The sequence below is a fragment of the Plectropomus leopardus genome, chromosome 2 (genome assembly GCF_008729295.1).
Source record: "Plectropomus leopardus isolate mb chromosome 2, YSFRI_Pleo_2.0, whole genome shotgun sequence".
In the NCBI taxonomy this organism is placed as follows: Eukaryota; Metazoa; Chordata; class Actinopteri; order Perciformes; family Serranidae; genus Plectropomus; species Plectropomus leopardus.
In genome coordinates this window covers 554,677-572,223 of record NC_056464.1, presented here as the reverse complement: position 1 = coordinate 572,223, position 17,547 = coordinate 554,677, and the positions used below count along the sequence as shown (strand labels likewise).

At 38.4% G+C, this 17,547-nt stretch overlaps 1 protein-coding gene across 4 annotated transcripts in view; it reads left to right on the top strand.

Moving 5' to 3' along the window:
* The window catches only part of plekha6 (pleckstrin homology domain containing, family A member 6), a 101,089-nt gene that overhangs the window by 60,644 nt on the left and 22,898 nt on the right, over positions 1–17,547 (top strand). For all 4 annotated transcript variants that reach the window (XM_042497942.1, XM_042497934.1, XM_042497925.1 and 1 more), the window contains 7 exons: positions 1,675–1,746; positions 4,265–4,345; positions 6,532–6,681; positions 11,858–11,953; positions 12,391–12,502; positions 12,598–12,737; positions 14,350–14,517. In XM_042497942.1, coding sequence (XP_042353876.1) covers positions 1,675–1,746; positions 4,265–4,345; positions 6,532–6,681; positions 11,858–11,953; positions 12,391–12,502; positions 12,598–12,737; positions 14,350–14,517 — 819 coding nt within the window. The remainder of the gene's footprint in view (positions 1–1,674; positions 1,747–4,264; positions 4,346–6,531; positions 6,682–11,857; positions 11,954–12,390; positions 12,503–12,597; positions 12,738–14,349; positions 14,518–17,547) is intronic.

Sequence of the window (17,547 nt, the reverse complement as noted above, 5' to 3'; positions counted from 1 at the left end):
GAGCATATCATACTCTCTGCTTCTGCTTGGCTTAGGTAGCATTTCTGATTATTTGCCACAAATCATTCCATCGACTTACTGACTCTTAACCTAAACCTCAGTCATATCTAACCTAAACCTTAAACCATCTGATTGGAGCCAGGCCATACCCAGCCTGACAGAGACCTCTGCAGCCAGATACTGATCTGGGCTAAAAGGTACTTGCATCAATAATAAATAAATACAAGACAAATTATTTACATTAATTAAATTAAATTAAATTAAATTTAAATAGGCATTGAGGTTTTTGAAAAGAGAAAATTATTTAATGACTATGTATTATGATAAGAGCCTCTGTATGCATTAAACAAACATGTCCAAATTGAGGGTGAATAGCATGTCATCCATCACAGTGTCCTCCTGACTCCATCCAACCTTTGTTTGTATGTTTCCAGTCTCACACAGAGATTACATTCACCCTTTTGGACTCTGTTCAAAGGCAGTTTTGCATGCCTGTAGATCTGCTAAAAACACAGCTGTACCTTACCTTGTACAGTTTTGTTGACCTCTCTCAGCTTACAACATAGATTTTTACACAGTATTTCCAGCCCATTTGGAACCCCTTTCAAGAGTCATTAAGCTAATTTGTCACATCCACAAAAGTGAGAACAATCACTTTCCTGTCCATGCCTCTTTGCATGGTGCTGTTGTAATGATTGTTTTCAAGAATCACTAATACTTCTAAGTTATACAAAATATTCCAGTTCAATCACAGATCTTTGAAAGACATGTTGTTAATGTGGATGTGCTGGCAGGGCAGAGAAGAAAACTTTTGGTTGAAATACAGTTCTTCATTCTGACACATGAACCAAAGAGCTTCTGAGTTTACAAATGAGGCTCAGGCCTGGAAAAAACACTATAAATTCTGACAGGTTGATCTTACTTAACATAATCTTGGAAAAGGATTGCCTTGAAAAAGAAAAGTAAATATAATCCATAACCATGATGTATGTTTACTTTATATCTGTTAAGTTTACTCCAAATTTAGCTGTATTTACTTTGTGAAGCTATTGCAACTAAAAAATGACAAGTGGAATCATCTTATTCTCTCTAAGTGCAACTTCAGTAAACAAAGTTAATCTGACTAAACTTGATCATCCAAAAAGGGTTTTTTTGCCAGTGATGAAGTCTGTAGATTGTCAAAGTCTGTTTTGTTTCAGAATATCCAAATATGATTGCCTAGTTGCAGCCAGCAGAATACAGAAAATTAGTTTATTGAATTTGCTCACACTAAAAAGATTTATTTATTTATTTAGATTTATTTAAACCTGTCATTTTTAAGTTGCAACATCTTAGAAAAACAAGTAAATATATAAAGTCACCTCAACAGTTAGATAAGTAAGCATAATTTAAGACTAATTGTTATATTTACGTACATTTTTTCAAGGAAATCAGTTTCCTATTTTTTAGGCAAAATCAACTGGTCAGATTTTACAGTGAATCATTAATAGCTCAGTGAAAACAGCCAGGGAAATCATTTCACTGCCAACAAAGAAATGTTGATCTTGATGACTTTCATCACTTAAACAAATTAAGCTTTCCATTCATTAGAATGAGGAACAATCTCTCGCTGTGTCTATACTGTCTGATTAATATTGGTCATTGAAATGATTTGTTTTATGTTTGTTTTCACAGGTTCCTCCTTTCCATGATGTGTACAGCAGAGAGCTACACCCCACACTGAAGCTTAATGAGATTGAAACCAGTGTAAGAGACACACTGAACATAACAAACACACAAACACACTCTTACACACAGATGAACACTTTTTTCAAAGTGACTACATGGCCAAAAGTATGTTCAGGGCCTAGTTGTTTAGAAGTAATCTGGTTGGATTTTGGCAAATGTTGAAAATTGGTTAGTCAAAAGGACAACAAATAATTAAGAACCCTCAGTACATTTTGTTCAAAACTTTTTAGCAGGATAGGGATACTTTTGATCCACAACAATCAAGCTTATCCTGATCCTAGCAGAGGGCTGGATAAGGGTAGATTTCCGGACAAAAACATAGTAAAACTTTTTTATGATTGAATTTATGTACATGTATTTATATTTTGCACCTCATTTGTTTAACTGTGACAGTGATAAAAGAACAGATTAGGCTATCTATTAAGCCTTTCAGTAAAGTAAATTGCAAAAAATGGATTCTCATCAGGGAATCATATTGTAATCACGACTGGAGAAATCAAATTAACAGAATTGGAATGTGTCGTTCCCATAAAAAGGTAATAAAAGGTGGTGCTTGTAATATTGCCCCCTGTTTTATTACACAGCTCAACTTTTAAAAATACTACGTTCAGTATCGTTTAGTAACTGTCACTAGAACTCCGCGCTGCTCACTGATAACCGGTAGTTTGAATACAGACTGTAGACTGTATATACGGTCTCTGATACAGACACGGTAAGACGACCATATTACAGCTTTACAGCCAACAGCGTATGGATGTGTTGTAAAATGGTTAAAATTATGAATTGTGATTAAAAAATGATGAATTACAGCAAAAATATCCATTACTACAGCCGGTACGAAGCCTGTGCTGTGTCAGAAACTCTTAGAGTTACACGCGCGTTCATGTGTCCCGCGGGTCCGATGCGTGTTCATTTTATGTCTGGAGAAAGACCGAATCTTTAGGACTTAATGTTTTTAATAATGGCTATAAAAAAATGCATTCTGAAAAGTCAACATGTCTCAAAAAAAATTATCCAGTGATTTAAGGAGGTCTCTTTCCCAATGTTAACATACAGGGAAAAGTCTTTCTGGGCCAGTGTGCATCACGTGACGCTGTAGTTCCACTTTCGGCCACTATGTAAATTTTGCTTCAGAGGGTGGCGCACTTCCTGGGGGCTTGATTTGAGCGGAGATAAAGAGTGCCTCTTTGACATGGCCTCCCATTGTACCACTAAGGACTGAAGAACAAAGAAGTGGACAGATTTACAGCTCTGAAATCCCTGGTGAGTATGCTGCATGCTATAAGTTAGCGAGCTAACCACAGCAGGGGATTCTGTAAGCTAACTTTAGCTACTGGATTGTTTACCATTAGCCTGCAAGATAATCGTATGGTTCAACTAAAGATTGCTAGCTTCAAAATTCATATATCAGGTAATCACGTATTTTTGAACCAAGTAATCTTCAGGTAAATCATATGGTTAGCTTGTAGGCTAATAGCAAACATTCCAGTGGCTAACTTAGCTTGCAAATAGCCTGTTTGGTATGGGGACAGTGGTTAGCTAGCTAGCTACAGCATATAGTTTACTCACTGAAGATTTCAAGGGCTGCAACAGTTTCTGTCCTCCTCTGATGCTGCAAGATCCCCAGTCTTTGTGAAATCTAATTCTAAAAGTTCTAAAAGTTCTTTGACACATTGTCAGAATTCAGTCTTTTTAATTTATTTTGAAAGTATTCTCATGTATGGTAGGCATTAATCACTTACGACACGGCATATATTCTTAAAAATGTATGAAAATGACAATGAAACATTGTGATGAAGCAAAAATTATTATAAATGCATCAATATGTACCTCACTTTACTTAACACATACAATGATAACTAATAATACAGCATGGATTGTTATAGCACACTATGTGTCCTTACTAAACTTAATTGTTGATGTGTGAATAAGTGACTATACATATTTATAATGCAGTCAACCTCTAGTTTATAGCAAGTCAAGAGCATCCATAAGACCCTTGCCACTTATAAATCACTATGAGGCACATCTATAATGGTTTATGACTTTTGATATAGTGCATCAGTTTGCATTATGTGTGTTGAGTGTATTCATAAAGCATTATGAATGCATTATAATTCACTATGAATGCCTTCATAATGCATTATAGATGTGGTCTTATTGAAAGTGAATGCCTTCATCAGTGGGCCACCATTGTGTGACCTTATGCAGTGATAGATAGTAACTTAACAAACATTTAAATGAAAATGTTGACAAAATTACTGAAATTTAACTTTCATTTGTCATTTAAGTTTTATTAACTCTAATTGCACAAAACTAAGATTAGCGGTCCCTGATAAGCAAAACATGGGATTTCCAAATCTGAATTGCTGTGATCCAGATTATTTTTTATGAACAACCGGGCCCTGGGGTTCATATACTTTTGGCCCTTTAATCTACGCATACACTCACACGGATACAAGTTTGTAATTTTTCGCTTTATTTTGTCTTCTCACATAACATATGTGGTAACGACCTGATGTCCTGTCTGACACAGAAACTTCTGGGTCGGCTATGTGAGCAGAACCGTATTTTGAAAGACCACGAGGCTGTTGTCCACAGACTAAGAATGGACAAGGTAGGCCTACATCATTTTTCACATTGTTATGTGATGAAGAAAAGTTTTATATTTTACAGGTAACCAAAGTGCTTTTAACCCTTTTTACCAGATGTGAGGATTTGTTTTTCTGAATAAAACCCAAAAGGGAAAAGGGATATATACTCATTAACTATAAAAATTAAATAAAAACTGTTACATTTAATTTAAGAAATGAATGAATACAACTTTACCCAACATGTTAAGTGTTTGGCAGGACATACATTAGCGAGGTGACTATTGACAGTTATTTTTCTGAGGCTGTGTGGTGCTGTTGCATATGACTGCTTTATATTGAAAGGTGTTTCTAATAATTTGTCGCTCACAATCCAAAACAACAACTACAGTATGTACAGCATCTTAAATGACCACAGAGTGGACATTTACAGTCGATTGTGATAACATGCACCCACTCACTCAGTACGTGTCCATACAAAGTTAAGTGGAGCTGCAGTTATAGCTTGATTAGGCCATTCAATTGGACTACTGTCCTTGTCCCAGTATGCAAGCACTGGGGGAGATTCAATTTATTGACAGAAGTAGGCCTATGTCTGACTCCACAATGGTAGGTGGAGACAGGACTAGACAAAAAAGTCAGTGGACTATCATCAGACATTCAAAATGAGAGGAGAGGAGAACAGAACAGCAAACAACAGCTGTGCATGCAATTATTTTCTAACACAGCATGAGCAACAGTATGAGATTGGAGCGCTGGCTGGCTGGACACTCCCGTAAAAAGTCAGCACTAGGATGTTTGGTCAGCCTGCAAACACTCACACTGGAGCAGCTTCAGCTGTTGGTGCAAGCTGTGAGCTGTAGTTCAGCAGTATATAGTCAGCTGTGTGTGTCTGACTGTGGATAATGGAGCTGTTATCTGTATTTGTGGAGTTTGTTATGCAGCAGAAGCTGTTAGCGTTTAGCTCTGTTTGTTAGCCGGTGAACCCCAGCAGAGCGAGCAGCTCTTTGCATATTTTCCCTGCACAGCGTCTGACAGGTAGGAGGCTCTGCTATATATAAACAGTATGAACTGCTACAAGTTTCATTTTAATCAGGGACTCTGTGAGAGGACCTTTTTTCAACCTCCAGACTAACATTTTGCAGATTTAGAAAAAAAAATAAAGTAAATAAAGTTACTTTTCTGCTTCTTCAGAGTCAGATCAGTAAGTCAAAGTTTACAGTGAACCTGGGTACAAAACCCAGTTCTCTCAAGTCCTTTGCTTTTCAAATGATGATCAGTGAGTGGTGCTTGTAAATTATCCTGTAAATCTGTGGAAAAACTGCTGGAGATATGCAAGTTTCTAAATACGTAGAAATTATTTGTAGTTGTATTTATTAAAAGACATTTTTATACAACCTGTCACCTTGATCACAATTTCCTGGACCTGTACAAGCCTGACTGGATAAGTTTAAATACAAAAAAACAAACACCTTGAATAAAAGTTGACCAAAATGTCATGAATTTTCATCTACTAAAACGTGAGTTTTCATCTACTAAAACTAGACTGAAACTATGAAGGATATAAAATTACTAAAATGTGACTAAAACTAATAAGCATTTTTGTGTCAAGACTAAGACTAAATCTAATATAGCTGCCAAAATTAACACTGCTGGAGATATGCCCCTTTCAGCTAGTTGCTGTTGGACCTATTTCAGGTTGACCTATAACATCACACACCAAACAAGTTAGCAAACGGCAAACAGGTTGCATGTTGAACAGTGACAACAACTAACTTCTCTGCCCTGTACATTTCTAACGTACTCTACGTTTTACTTGGTACCTTTGTCTTGTTTTGTTTTCTTCCCTTCTTCATCTTCTTTTGTTTCCCCTTACTTTCTTCCATGAATTTATGTTGTTCCACCTCTGGGTCAAAGCCCAGTGACGAGACTATGGAACATGCGCAGAATGGCTCGGCCAGTTTAGCTCCGACTGCAGTGTATACAAGAAAAATCCAGATTTAGTAGGACTAACAGAATAATTAAACTTTTCTAGCATCAAGCATGTTTAAATAAAGATGCTGTTTTAAGCCGCAACATCACAGATAACATATAATAATAAAACCATGATTAGCTCTCTCTATATGTCATTGAGACAAGTAAAAAAAAAAGGCAATAAAGCTCATTACCAATTGCCTCTTTCTTTCTGCCTCGCCATGCTTGCCGTTCCCAGGACAGCCTAGAGGAAGCACTGGTGGGAACTCATCAAGAGATGGAGCTGTACCATAACCAGCCTTTAGCGATGGAGAAGCTACGGTTCAAAAAGGAAACCCTGCAGAACCAGCTCATCAACATCAGAGGGGAGCTCTCCCAGGCCTCCAGTGTAAGACACTGCATAACACTCTGAGGACCCACTTAGGTGTGTTTGTGTGTGTGTGTGTGGCTGTGGCGCATGTGTGCATCTGGTGCTTTCTAAGTATCATATTTCTTTTTTGACATGGCATGGGTTTGATATGATGACTGACAACTTGCGAAGCACTTTTTACACAAATTATGTGATAACATCATTTTCAGCTCATGCACCGTTTTGCCAGGGACACTACAGTGAGCATAAACATTGCTTAGTCAGGCTACTGAGACATTTTTAAAATGGAAAAAAAGCCAAGAAGGCTGTAGCTTATGTGGAACTTTCTGATGAAGTACTATTTTTAAATGGTGATAGCAAAATGGCAATACCTATTCACAGACATATTCATGCTACGCATTCAGGGTTCCCACGGTCATGGAAAACCTGGTCAGGGAATTTCCCAATCATGCTTTCCAGGCCTCAAAATGTCATGAAAATAGAAGAAAATATTGAAAGTTTTGGGTAAGTCATGTAATGTGTGTGTTTAATTGTTACAGTTGTAGTAGCAACTTTCCACCTAATTTAACATAACCTCATATTTATTTTCTGTAGTTGAGTGCCATTGACGTATATATACGTCATTCAAAAGCCAACGCTTGAGTGCCATTGACGTATATATATGTCAAAGTGTTTTTTCGGCGGCTGACACAAGAGGGCGCTCTCATGCTCCCTGTGTGTAATTTTGGGGCTGCTGTGATTCGCAGTTGTAGTACAAAAGAAGGTAGATCAAAACATGAAGTGGAGTAGCTGGGATCAGAAAGCAGAGCGATCTTTACGGAGGTGATTCAAAACTACAGCAACAAAGCTACATCAATTCAATATCGGCATAAAATGCCCCCCAAAAAATGGAGAGGGTCAAGTGGACAGTTTCACCAGCGGACGCTGGAAGAAACTCTCATGGATCTCGGGACTGAGTGTCCCGCGGGGTCCAAAGCGTTTACTTTGAAAAAATTAGAGTGTTCAAAGCAGGCCTGGTCGCCCAAATACTGCAGGTAGGAATAATGGAATAGGACTACGGTTCTATTTTGTGGGTTTTCTCTCTCTGAACTGGGGCCATGATTTGTTGCATTGTGCTGTACTTTGCATATTTCCACATTTAAACATTTGTTATACAATTTTCAGATGTCTTTTATGTCATTGAAGGCAAAATTCTAACATTCAAATCATTGTTTTGCTTGACAGACTCCCTTTCACAAAAATGCATTTTTTTCAGCCTTCTAGAAAAAAAGTGGTCTTTTTGATGAAACTAGCCTCTATTTAACTTCAGATAAATCAAGAATGGAACAAGGTGCAAACAAACGTTTTTTTTTCCTTGATGAAAAAGAGAGTTTCTTCTTTCATTTGAGCTATTCGGTGTTTTCAGAGTCTTTGTACAAAATATTCTGTGGGTCTTGAAAGATGACTCAAAATGGCCAGAAAAGCTGGCACAAGCCACTTTCCATTATATAATAGGGCTGGCACTCAATGAGTTCGCTCTAATATGCCTCCATGTCAAACATTTTTTTAGCTATCACATGCATGTCTTCCTTTCTCTCCCTGCCTCCGGTCTCTAACTTCATGTATGTGCCCTCCAGATGAAATTACGTTTGAATTGAGTTTGAAACTTAAAAAGGTCAAAGAGCCAGCAACACTTGTAGTTTGAGGAACAGCTTTATTTGACCGATGCGTTTTGGCCTTCATCAGGGTCATCAAGAGACACATTACAAACATCATTTAAATAGGCAGATTTAAAATAGAAAAAAATCAAAAGAAGATAAAAAGTTACATAAATACAACCAATCGTATAAATACATATATATATATATATATACAAACCAAATGATCACCTATCAAGGTGGGTTGGTTCGAGATTCATGTGACATTAGACCAATAACAACCTGACAAGGCGTGAGGGGAGTGTCCTGCAGAAGACATGAATGTCACCATATTAGGTCGTGAGCTGAGAAGCAGCAGCGGGAAGTGGTATTAAAGTGATCAATTAAAAGTGCTAGGTGCAAAGAAAATTAAAAAAAAAAAAAAAAAAAGCAAAAGACATACTTAGAAACCAGTAAGAAGTAAAACACACGTAAAACACAAATCATTATTATGAAACTATGGACCACCTAAAGATATTCTACTTCACACGAATGAAGATACTCCAGAATAAGAGGCATGCAATCACTCTGTCGACTACATCAGGAAAGAAATGATCTCATGGGGCCTGCCTATCCTGAAGCCCCCCTCCTTTGGTAAGGACAGCCCAGCGTGTTTGTGAATGCATGGAATGGTGTTCTCAACAAGTGCTCCTTTGCCCTGATGGCCATCATGATCCAATACCTTAATGAAGAAGAAAATAAACTTAAAAATGAGGTACGAAAGAATGGAAAACACCTTGAGTCTCAGAAAAATAATGATGTGCTTAAAGAGATGGAGGACATTGATATGAAATTACCTTAATATGAGAATAAAATCAAAGACCTAAAGAAAGACAAATTCGTAAGAGATGAGAAGGGCTACAAGAAGGGATACATTTATTCCTGGTGCGAACATAACATAACCAAAAGTAATCAAAGTTCATAGTTTATTATGGACAAACGCAACTATGATAATGAAGTTCTCAGACAACTTTCAAATACACCATTCTATAAAAAGTTTAAATGTGATCCAACCAGTGAATATCTTTAAGAACAATGAATATTACTTGAAGAAGGCTGTCTTGATGGAGATATTTCACAAAAAGAGTCAAATTCCCTGCTGAATGAGTTTCCTTTAAAAACCTTTTTGTATGTTTTACCTAAAATCCACAAAAACCCACAACAACCTCCTTGTTGACCCATTGTTTCATAAACTGGAAGTCTAACAGAGAGAATCTCAAGCTTTGTGGACTACCATACTTCCACCAGTTGATTCAGATGTAGTCATGTGCACTCTAAATATTGAATCCCTATACACAAATATTGACCATCAGCAAGGCCTTGACACACTCAAGCATTTTCTTGACACCAGATCAGTAAAAACTCCCTCTAGTTAATCTGGCCTCCTTTGTCCTGAAGAGGAACGATTTCTTTTTTAATGACGTTCCATACCTTCACATCTCTGGTACAGCTATAGGCATTGAAATGGCAACCAGTTTTGGTTGTCTTTTAGTTGGTCACCTAGAAGAAAAAACACTGTATGAACCCTATTAGAGTTTTTGCAGTTTTTAAATGGCAACTTTGCAGTTCTTAAATTCACAATCAACTATAGCCTTGAAGAAATAAATTTTATCTATATAAATGTAACAAAAAAAGATAATGTCCACTCCTCCTCTCAAGATCAAAACACACTTCTTCATGCAGCAATTTTTCATCCAGTTCCTCTTAAAAAAAAGTCTACATTTAAGTTAGCTTATTAGATTGAAAAGAATCTGTGCTGTTCCAGAACAATATAATAAAAGCAGAGCAGACATGTTATCAATATTTAGAGACAGCAATTATCCAGAAGATTAGCTTATCAATGCAGGAAACGTAGTAATGTCAATTTTATGAGAAAAAAGAGAGAAGTGCTTTTGTTTTAAAATTTATTTAAAAAGTCTATTTCCAAGAGGAATACATGAGGATTTTTCAATTAATGTAAAGTAATAGGACCTGGCCTTGGCCAGTAGGCTCCATAGCACCCACAAATGCATGCCAGGGTTGGGATAATTTGATTTGATTCTCATTAAAGTTTAATGGATAATTGTTGTCTTTTTCTCCAAACTCTAAATTTCTTATCTTGGAGTTTGTGTGTTAATTTGCATTTTCAAAAAAAATGTTTGGGGACTTTAACATGCACAGCAATTCATTAAAGTTTTCAGGCATGGTCAAACTAGTAATTTATTGGATTTGGCAGTGTATTTGGGCTTGTGCGTGACAAAGCATCCCAACCATAGACTGACGGACAACGCGCCTCAACTTACCCCTGCTATGCTGAAGTGAGGTTAAAATATCCGAGATACGAGCATTGCCATCTTGCAAGGGTGATATCATTGGAAGCCCTGCATCTATACAGAAGTGATATCCGCGGTGGGGGGTTCCCGCCCAAACACACGTCCGACTAAGCGTGAGCAGCTCCATTGAATGTGAGTGCATGGATTGGCTGTCATGGTTGTCATGGCTGTCAATTATGGTGGAAAAGTCCCCTTTTGTATAATTTAATAAGGGTGATGAGAACTACCTTCAGTGACAGAAATCGTCTTTGGGAAAAATATATATGGCGTGTACAGGAGTTTTTAGTTCAGCCTTTGACCATTTACTAAACTGTACTGGACCTGTACTGCAGTCAGACACCAGGGGCAATCAAGACTGAATAACCTCACTATGGGGGAGCTTTCATGTCGTCATCTTTATATTCAGTCTATGGTCCCAACTCACTTTTGCCTTTGAATACATTTTTGATGCCCCTGCTAAACTGGAAAACTCACTCAACTTGGGGCACACATGGACAACTGTGGACTTAAAGAGTAACTAAACCCCAGATTTTTTGGCTCAAGTGTCACCTCCTTGGAATGTAAAACAACATTTGAGGGGGTAAGAATCACCCAGTCACTACATTGTGCCACCTCCTGATCCGCAGCACCTCCCACCCCCCTGCACACACACAAAATAAAGTCAGTCACTGTGCTTGACAGTTAAATTGCTCTGCAATGGTTTAAGAAAACCAGGTCCCTGCATCCAAGCCATTCCTTAATGTTTGAATTATTTTATTTTTTGTTTTAAAATAAAAGATCCTCTGTACTTTTTGCATGGATAAGGCTTCATAATATATTACTCTCATTGCTCACGGGGCTTTTGTTCAATTACAGTGGAGTAGCGAGTTTCACAGACCACTGTTATTGCGGACACATAAACAGTCTCATACTGCATGTGGTGTTTAAGTGTGGGTGAAGCTGTTCTACACTCAAACAGGAGCAGACAGCAGAGTGCAGATACAGACAGCGGACAGTTGGAGTTGACAATGGCAAGTCGTCTTACTGAAAGCATGAGCAACAAAGAAGACCTTAATTCATTTAAATTTATATTACATTCTGAGATTTTAGAGAATTAATATCAGAAAGGCTTGAAAGGCTTTTATTTTCAATCATGAGTGATTTATGTAAGCAACAGATGTTAGAAACATTCTCTGAGAATGACTGCATTCATTTGTGCCTTAACAGGCTTTAACCACCACTCGTATGGAGTTTGAAGCATTAGAAGATGAGGCCAACGCCATTCACGGAGATCTATGGGAGCAGCTCAATGCAGGAGGGCAGGTAAAGGGTCACACTGTCATAATCCCTGTTTGTCCCTAAAGCCCAGAATATGGAATGTAGAAAGATTGTTCCTTTTAATGGATATTTGGAGTTTAGTGTTGCTGTTTACAACAAGAAGCATAAGCTTAAGAAACTTCCAAAGCAATTTATCACTCATTTGCTGTGTATGAGAACTACAATTAGGACAGTTCTTTATCATTTGCTTTCAAAATTTGATTATTAAAAAAAACAAAAAACAAAAGCAATACAAATGAATTGAATCATTCTTATGATGCTGAAGAATATATATATACACATACATTTCCACCTAAAACAATGTCCAAGATTCTGGATAGTCCTTATGAATAATCCATTTACCTCACTTTCAAAGGGACTGTTTTTTAATAGAAAGTGGTGTACCTTTGTTATATAACTTTATATTTCCTGGCTCCTTGCAGAGTGAACTGGTTCGTAGACACATCCAGAAAGAGTTTTGGAGGGTCCAGGATGTGTTAGAGGGACTGCACAAGAATAATTTATCCAGAGGCACTGACACAACCAAGCACAGAGGTAACAAACTGGAAAATAATCATGTTCAGGGGAAATACCAGTGTCGCTATCATGTCTCTTCTAATGGATTAATCCCCTGTCTTTTTCTTGCACAGTGGCCAGCGGTGCATCAGGCTCTTTTAGCACCAATAGTCCTGCCAGTCCCCTGAGCTCAGTAAGCCTCACCAGCCCGCTCAGCCCCTTCTCCCCAGTGCCCGGCTCCCAGGCCTCCCCCACCAAACAGCTGGGCCCGGAGGTAAGCACCGGACACACCCAGCAGGAAGCCAACCCCAATACAAAACCTGGCACAGTCCCATGCTTCGGCTCTAGAACCAACCCTGATATGCTTAAAAAATCAAGCACTAAACCCCGTCCTAAATCATGTATAGTAGTTAGTTTCAAAAGTGATCCTAAGCCTAGGTGTAGACCCAAAAGCTACAGGGAGCCTGACAGAAGCCTTTATGCAGAAAATACAAATTGCTTTGGTTACGAGACCCATGAACCCACCTTTTCTCAGCTCTCCCTAGCTTTCCAAAACCTTGGGGAGTCCTTGGGTAGATTAGACCCTGTGATAGAGGAAACAGACCAAAACATCAACTCAAACTTTGACCAACCCAGAAATCCAGCCAAAGCCAAAGCAGAGGAACAGATCAATTTTCTCCACGTAAAATGCCAGGACTCCAAATATACCACTGAGCATACAAACACTGCCCAAACCCACTCTGACCTTCAGTGGGATAGTCAGTTTACTTCAAATCTTTGCAGCCAGGAGGTCAAGATTGGCCTCAGAAAAGATATCCATCCAGACTCCCATCCATATCACTTCTCCGCAGGACACCATGGTGGCCTCAGAAACCTGTCCAAATGCTTCTCTATGCCTGAATCCCAGAACCCTCTTCTCCAGGACTCACACCTAACTGATGTTTTGTCATCAGGCAACAGTCCAGATTTTTACATATCTTCAGTCCCTTATTTTAGAGATGCTATCCATGGAACACAACTCCATCATCAGCTACTTTCTTGGTCATCATGTCATGCTGTTACAGATGCTAGGCCAATTACTTACCCCAGCCATCAAGAAGGACTTAGCTCTGCTCAAGTGATCTGTGCTGCAACACAGTCTGAGTCACCAAGTGACTCACGAAAAGTGTTCATGCAGACCCATCTTTAAGGAAAAGGATAACCAGCATGTCATAAATGATTCTGATAATTTCACATTCAATCTAATTAGATTTGTAATATTGTAAATATATATTACAAATATTTTTTTGTCATTGGTAAAGGATATCATGACATCATTTGTGTCCCCTTTGTTAAAGCTATCAGTGCGGTGGTTCATTGCCTTTGCAGAAAGAACTACTCTAACCTTTCAGTTGCCAGCACACATTCTTCAACTGCTCTACAGAAATCTCATGGAACCAAAAGAATTTGCAAGCAACCCTGCCGTATCTTCTTAACTACACCCTTTGGCACTTTTGTGCTTTGGCCTGACTCACAAAAAGATTTGGGAGATTGAATGCCATGAGTCTTGAAAGCCAGAATATCTACCATAATATATACCAAAGTTATTATTATGTTTATGGGTTTGCTGTCACATAAAAACATAGAGCATGTTATCTTATATATATATATATATATATACTGTTTATGATATTAGCATTCACAGAAGCATTCAGGTCAGGTATTTCATTGACGACCTGGGGATTTTCACATCAACTCCTTAATGACAACAAAGACCTCATTCCACAGATTCATTCTCATGAGTCCTTTCTGCTCTGCACTTTGCCTGGCTTATTATCACTCTTCCACCTATCCTACCCCCCCCCCCCCCCCCACCCACCACCCCCCTTGCCCTTATGTTGATCTAGGAAAGTGTTCCCCCAAGGCCTCCCCTTCCCAAGTCCTATTACCCTATGGAGCCCTCCCCTGTCTTTCCTCCCTCGATCCCTCCCCTGCCCTTTGACAGCACTGCCTGGTTACACAGCTTGGGCCTCGCTGATGATATCCTTGATGGTGAAGATTCTCACATCAGAAAGGTATTTGGGCATTTATGCCCCTGTCCTGCCCTTGCTTCACCCATGTCATCTTTTAAACATATAACCACCAGAGACTATCCATACCACCAAGTTCCTCCTCTTTTAAAAAACCTCCATATGTGAAAGCACTCCAACCATTGCCTTTCATTATCCTTCTGTGCCCCCATATGATCCTGTGTTTCACTTCCCAAAACACTTATTCCAGGAGTGGTAGTTTGCCCTTTGCTCTTTTTAATTTCCTCTACCACTAGAAGTTGTGTCAGAAGATGTACAAACAAACAAACAAACACACACACACACACACACACACACACACACACACACACACACACACGTATATAGCTATATATATATATATATATATATATATATATATATGTATGTATGTATGTATGTATGTATGTATATGTGTGTGTGTATATATATTAGTGCTGGGCCGTTAACGGCGTTAACGTGCTGCGTTAACGCGGGATTCTTATCGCGCGATAAGCAAATTATCGCGCGATAAACTATTCACTAAGTTGGGTCTATACAGTGAGCAAGGCACCAGTTTCACTTTGTTGTTTAAGCGCAGATGTATACCTGGTCGAATTACGCGGAGGGGGGCGTGAACAAGGCGGAAGCTGGTCTGCCTGAGTGACTGGTGGAAAAAAGGAGTAGCAGAGACTGGAGTGATTGGCTCAAGCCGTGTCACAAAGCTACTGACTGTTAATGGTCTTCTTCATGACCTCTAATGTAGGCCCACAGTTCAATTAGGGTCATGTTATCAGAGGCTGCACCCTCTGCTGTTCATTCCAGTTAGCAGGAAAAAGCTTTTTTCCACATGGAGACAGAACCTGTGTTCCTAAATGTCTGTGTTTAACAAAATAAAAAAAAGTTAAACACCAAAGTAAATCTTATGGAACATTATTTTTCTTTACCAAATATTATAGTAGAACAGCTTTCTCAAGCAGTTTGTGATGCATTTTCATCATTTAGATAGATAGATATTATTTTGAATGTCTTTGGCAAAATTCAAATCTATAATTTTAATCTAGATTAATCTAGATTAACTACAGGATTGCAGTGAGATTAATCTAGATTAATCTCACTGCAACTAATCTATGCCCAGCACTAATATATAAATATATATATATATATGTATATATGCGTGTGTGTGTGTGTGTGTGTGTGTGTGCAAAAAAAGAGAGAGAGGTAAAGAGTTCGTAATAGCTCAGTAATAACATGGCAATAGTGCTGTTACGGTTTGATAATCATGAAATAATAATTTAGGGTGTCTGCAGTGCAATGTACAGGTGCACTGTATATTATTTGTATTGTATATATTGATATGGTATTGGTATTGGTCTTTTTATTCCTCATCTTCCACCACATTTTTTGCTGCACAACTTCTCCCACGGGTTGCCACCGCATACACAAAAAATGCATCAAAATGTGCAGAATGACTGAGAATGGTGTGCTGTGATTTGTTTCTCAGAGATGTGCCAAGCCGTTTTCACAAAAATCACAAAAAACTGTGGCAAATTTTAAAAATAGGTTTCTATGAGACCGAATTTTGGGAGCTAGATTGGAAGAGATCAAAGGCAGTGTGTTCAGAGTGTAGAGGAGGTGTAAAATATTGTCCAATTTTCACTCAACATACACAATTTACACATCAAAATGTAGCAATACTGGCACGAGTCGCACACATATTTAGTCAAACAGACTTACACATTTGGCTCATTGAGCCTCCAAATAAAGGGAGAGCCAATAAAATCCCCATTTACTCCTACAATCTCTCCCATGACGCTGATTGTACACTGTAACACTCTGGGCTTTAGTACAACACTCTGCAACTGGATAATGGACTTCCTCACATGCAGACCCGAGACAGTTTGGATTGGCAGTCACATCTCTTCTACATTAGTGTTCACACCGGAGCCCCCCAGGGCTGTGTGCTCAGCCCCCTCCTGTTCACTCTGTTCACCCATGACTGCACACCCAGACATCTGGAGAACTCTATTGTGAAGTATGCAGACGACACCACCATCGTTGGTCGTATCACAAACATCGATGAGAGTTCATATTGGGAGGAAATCAATAATCTTCTTCATTTGATTGTATCTGAGGCATTGGCGATATTGTTTTACAAACATCCATGCCAATAAAGCATGTGTGTTTGAAAGATGCCAGTACAAGCTCCATTTGAACAATATATCAACATTATATATCAGCGTTTTGCATCCATCATATGCTTTTACTACTGCTGCTACTACTACTGTTCCAACTGTTTTTACGTACAGTATGAAGTACTTGTAGTATGTAGTCACTGCTATATGTAGTGCATGTAGTAGAGACAGTGTCCAGTGTACCTTGATGACTCAGATACTGTATGTACATATTGTGTGCAGTATGTGTAGTACAAGAAATAGTATGCACCATCTGTAGTAAGCCATAAATATAGTATGCAGTTCCTTTAGTTTTTCTTACCTATCTTACCTGTAGTATGTAGTACTGGCCACATAGTAGTAGTATGTAGGTCATGTTGTAGAAACACACAAAAACACACTGAGTGTGGCCAATGTACTTTGGTAATATGGCTACTGCTATTAACACTATTACTATATATTTACTAAGTGCTGTTTGATGCTGAGACTTGATAGTTTCTCAAGGTAATTCCTGTCTAATAAACATGAATCAGAACTGCAAAATGCTGAACTACCTGTGACTATGTCATTTCATGGTATTATTATAAGAAACTAAACATCAAGAGGCATCGTAATTATGCACTGGATACAATTGTGGGAGTTTCAGATACTTAAGTTAAGATGCATTGGATAATTTAAGTACCAGTACCCAGTAATGTCAGTGTAAGTATAATAGACATAACACCTGTGCTTGATTCATGGTTATTAAATTCAAAATTACCATATATGTTTCCCTGGTTCTTGGTTTTCAGTATGAGGAATTGAATGTAGTAAAACGAGGTGGTTTAACATTTTGCTAGCCTGTTACATGGTTATTAAACAGAAACTATCACAAGTGTTTCCA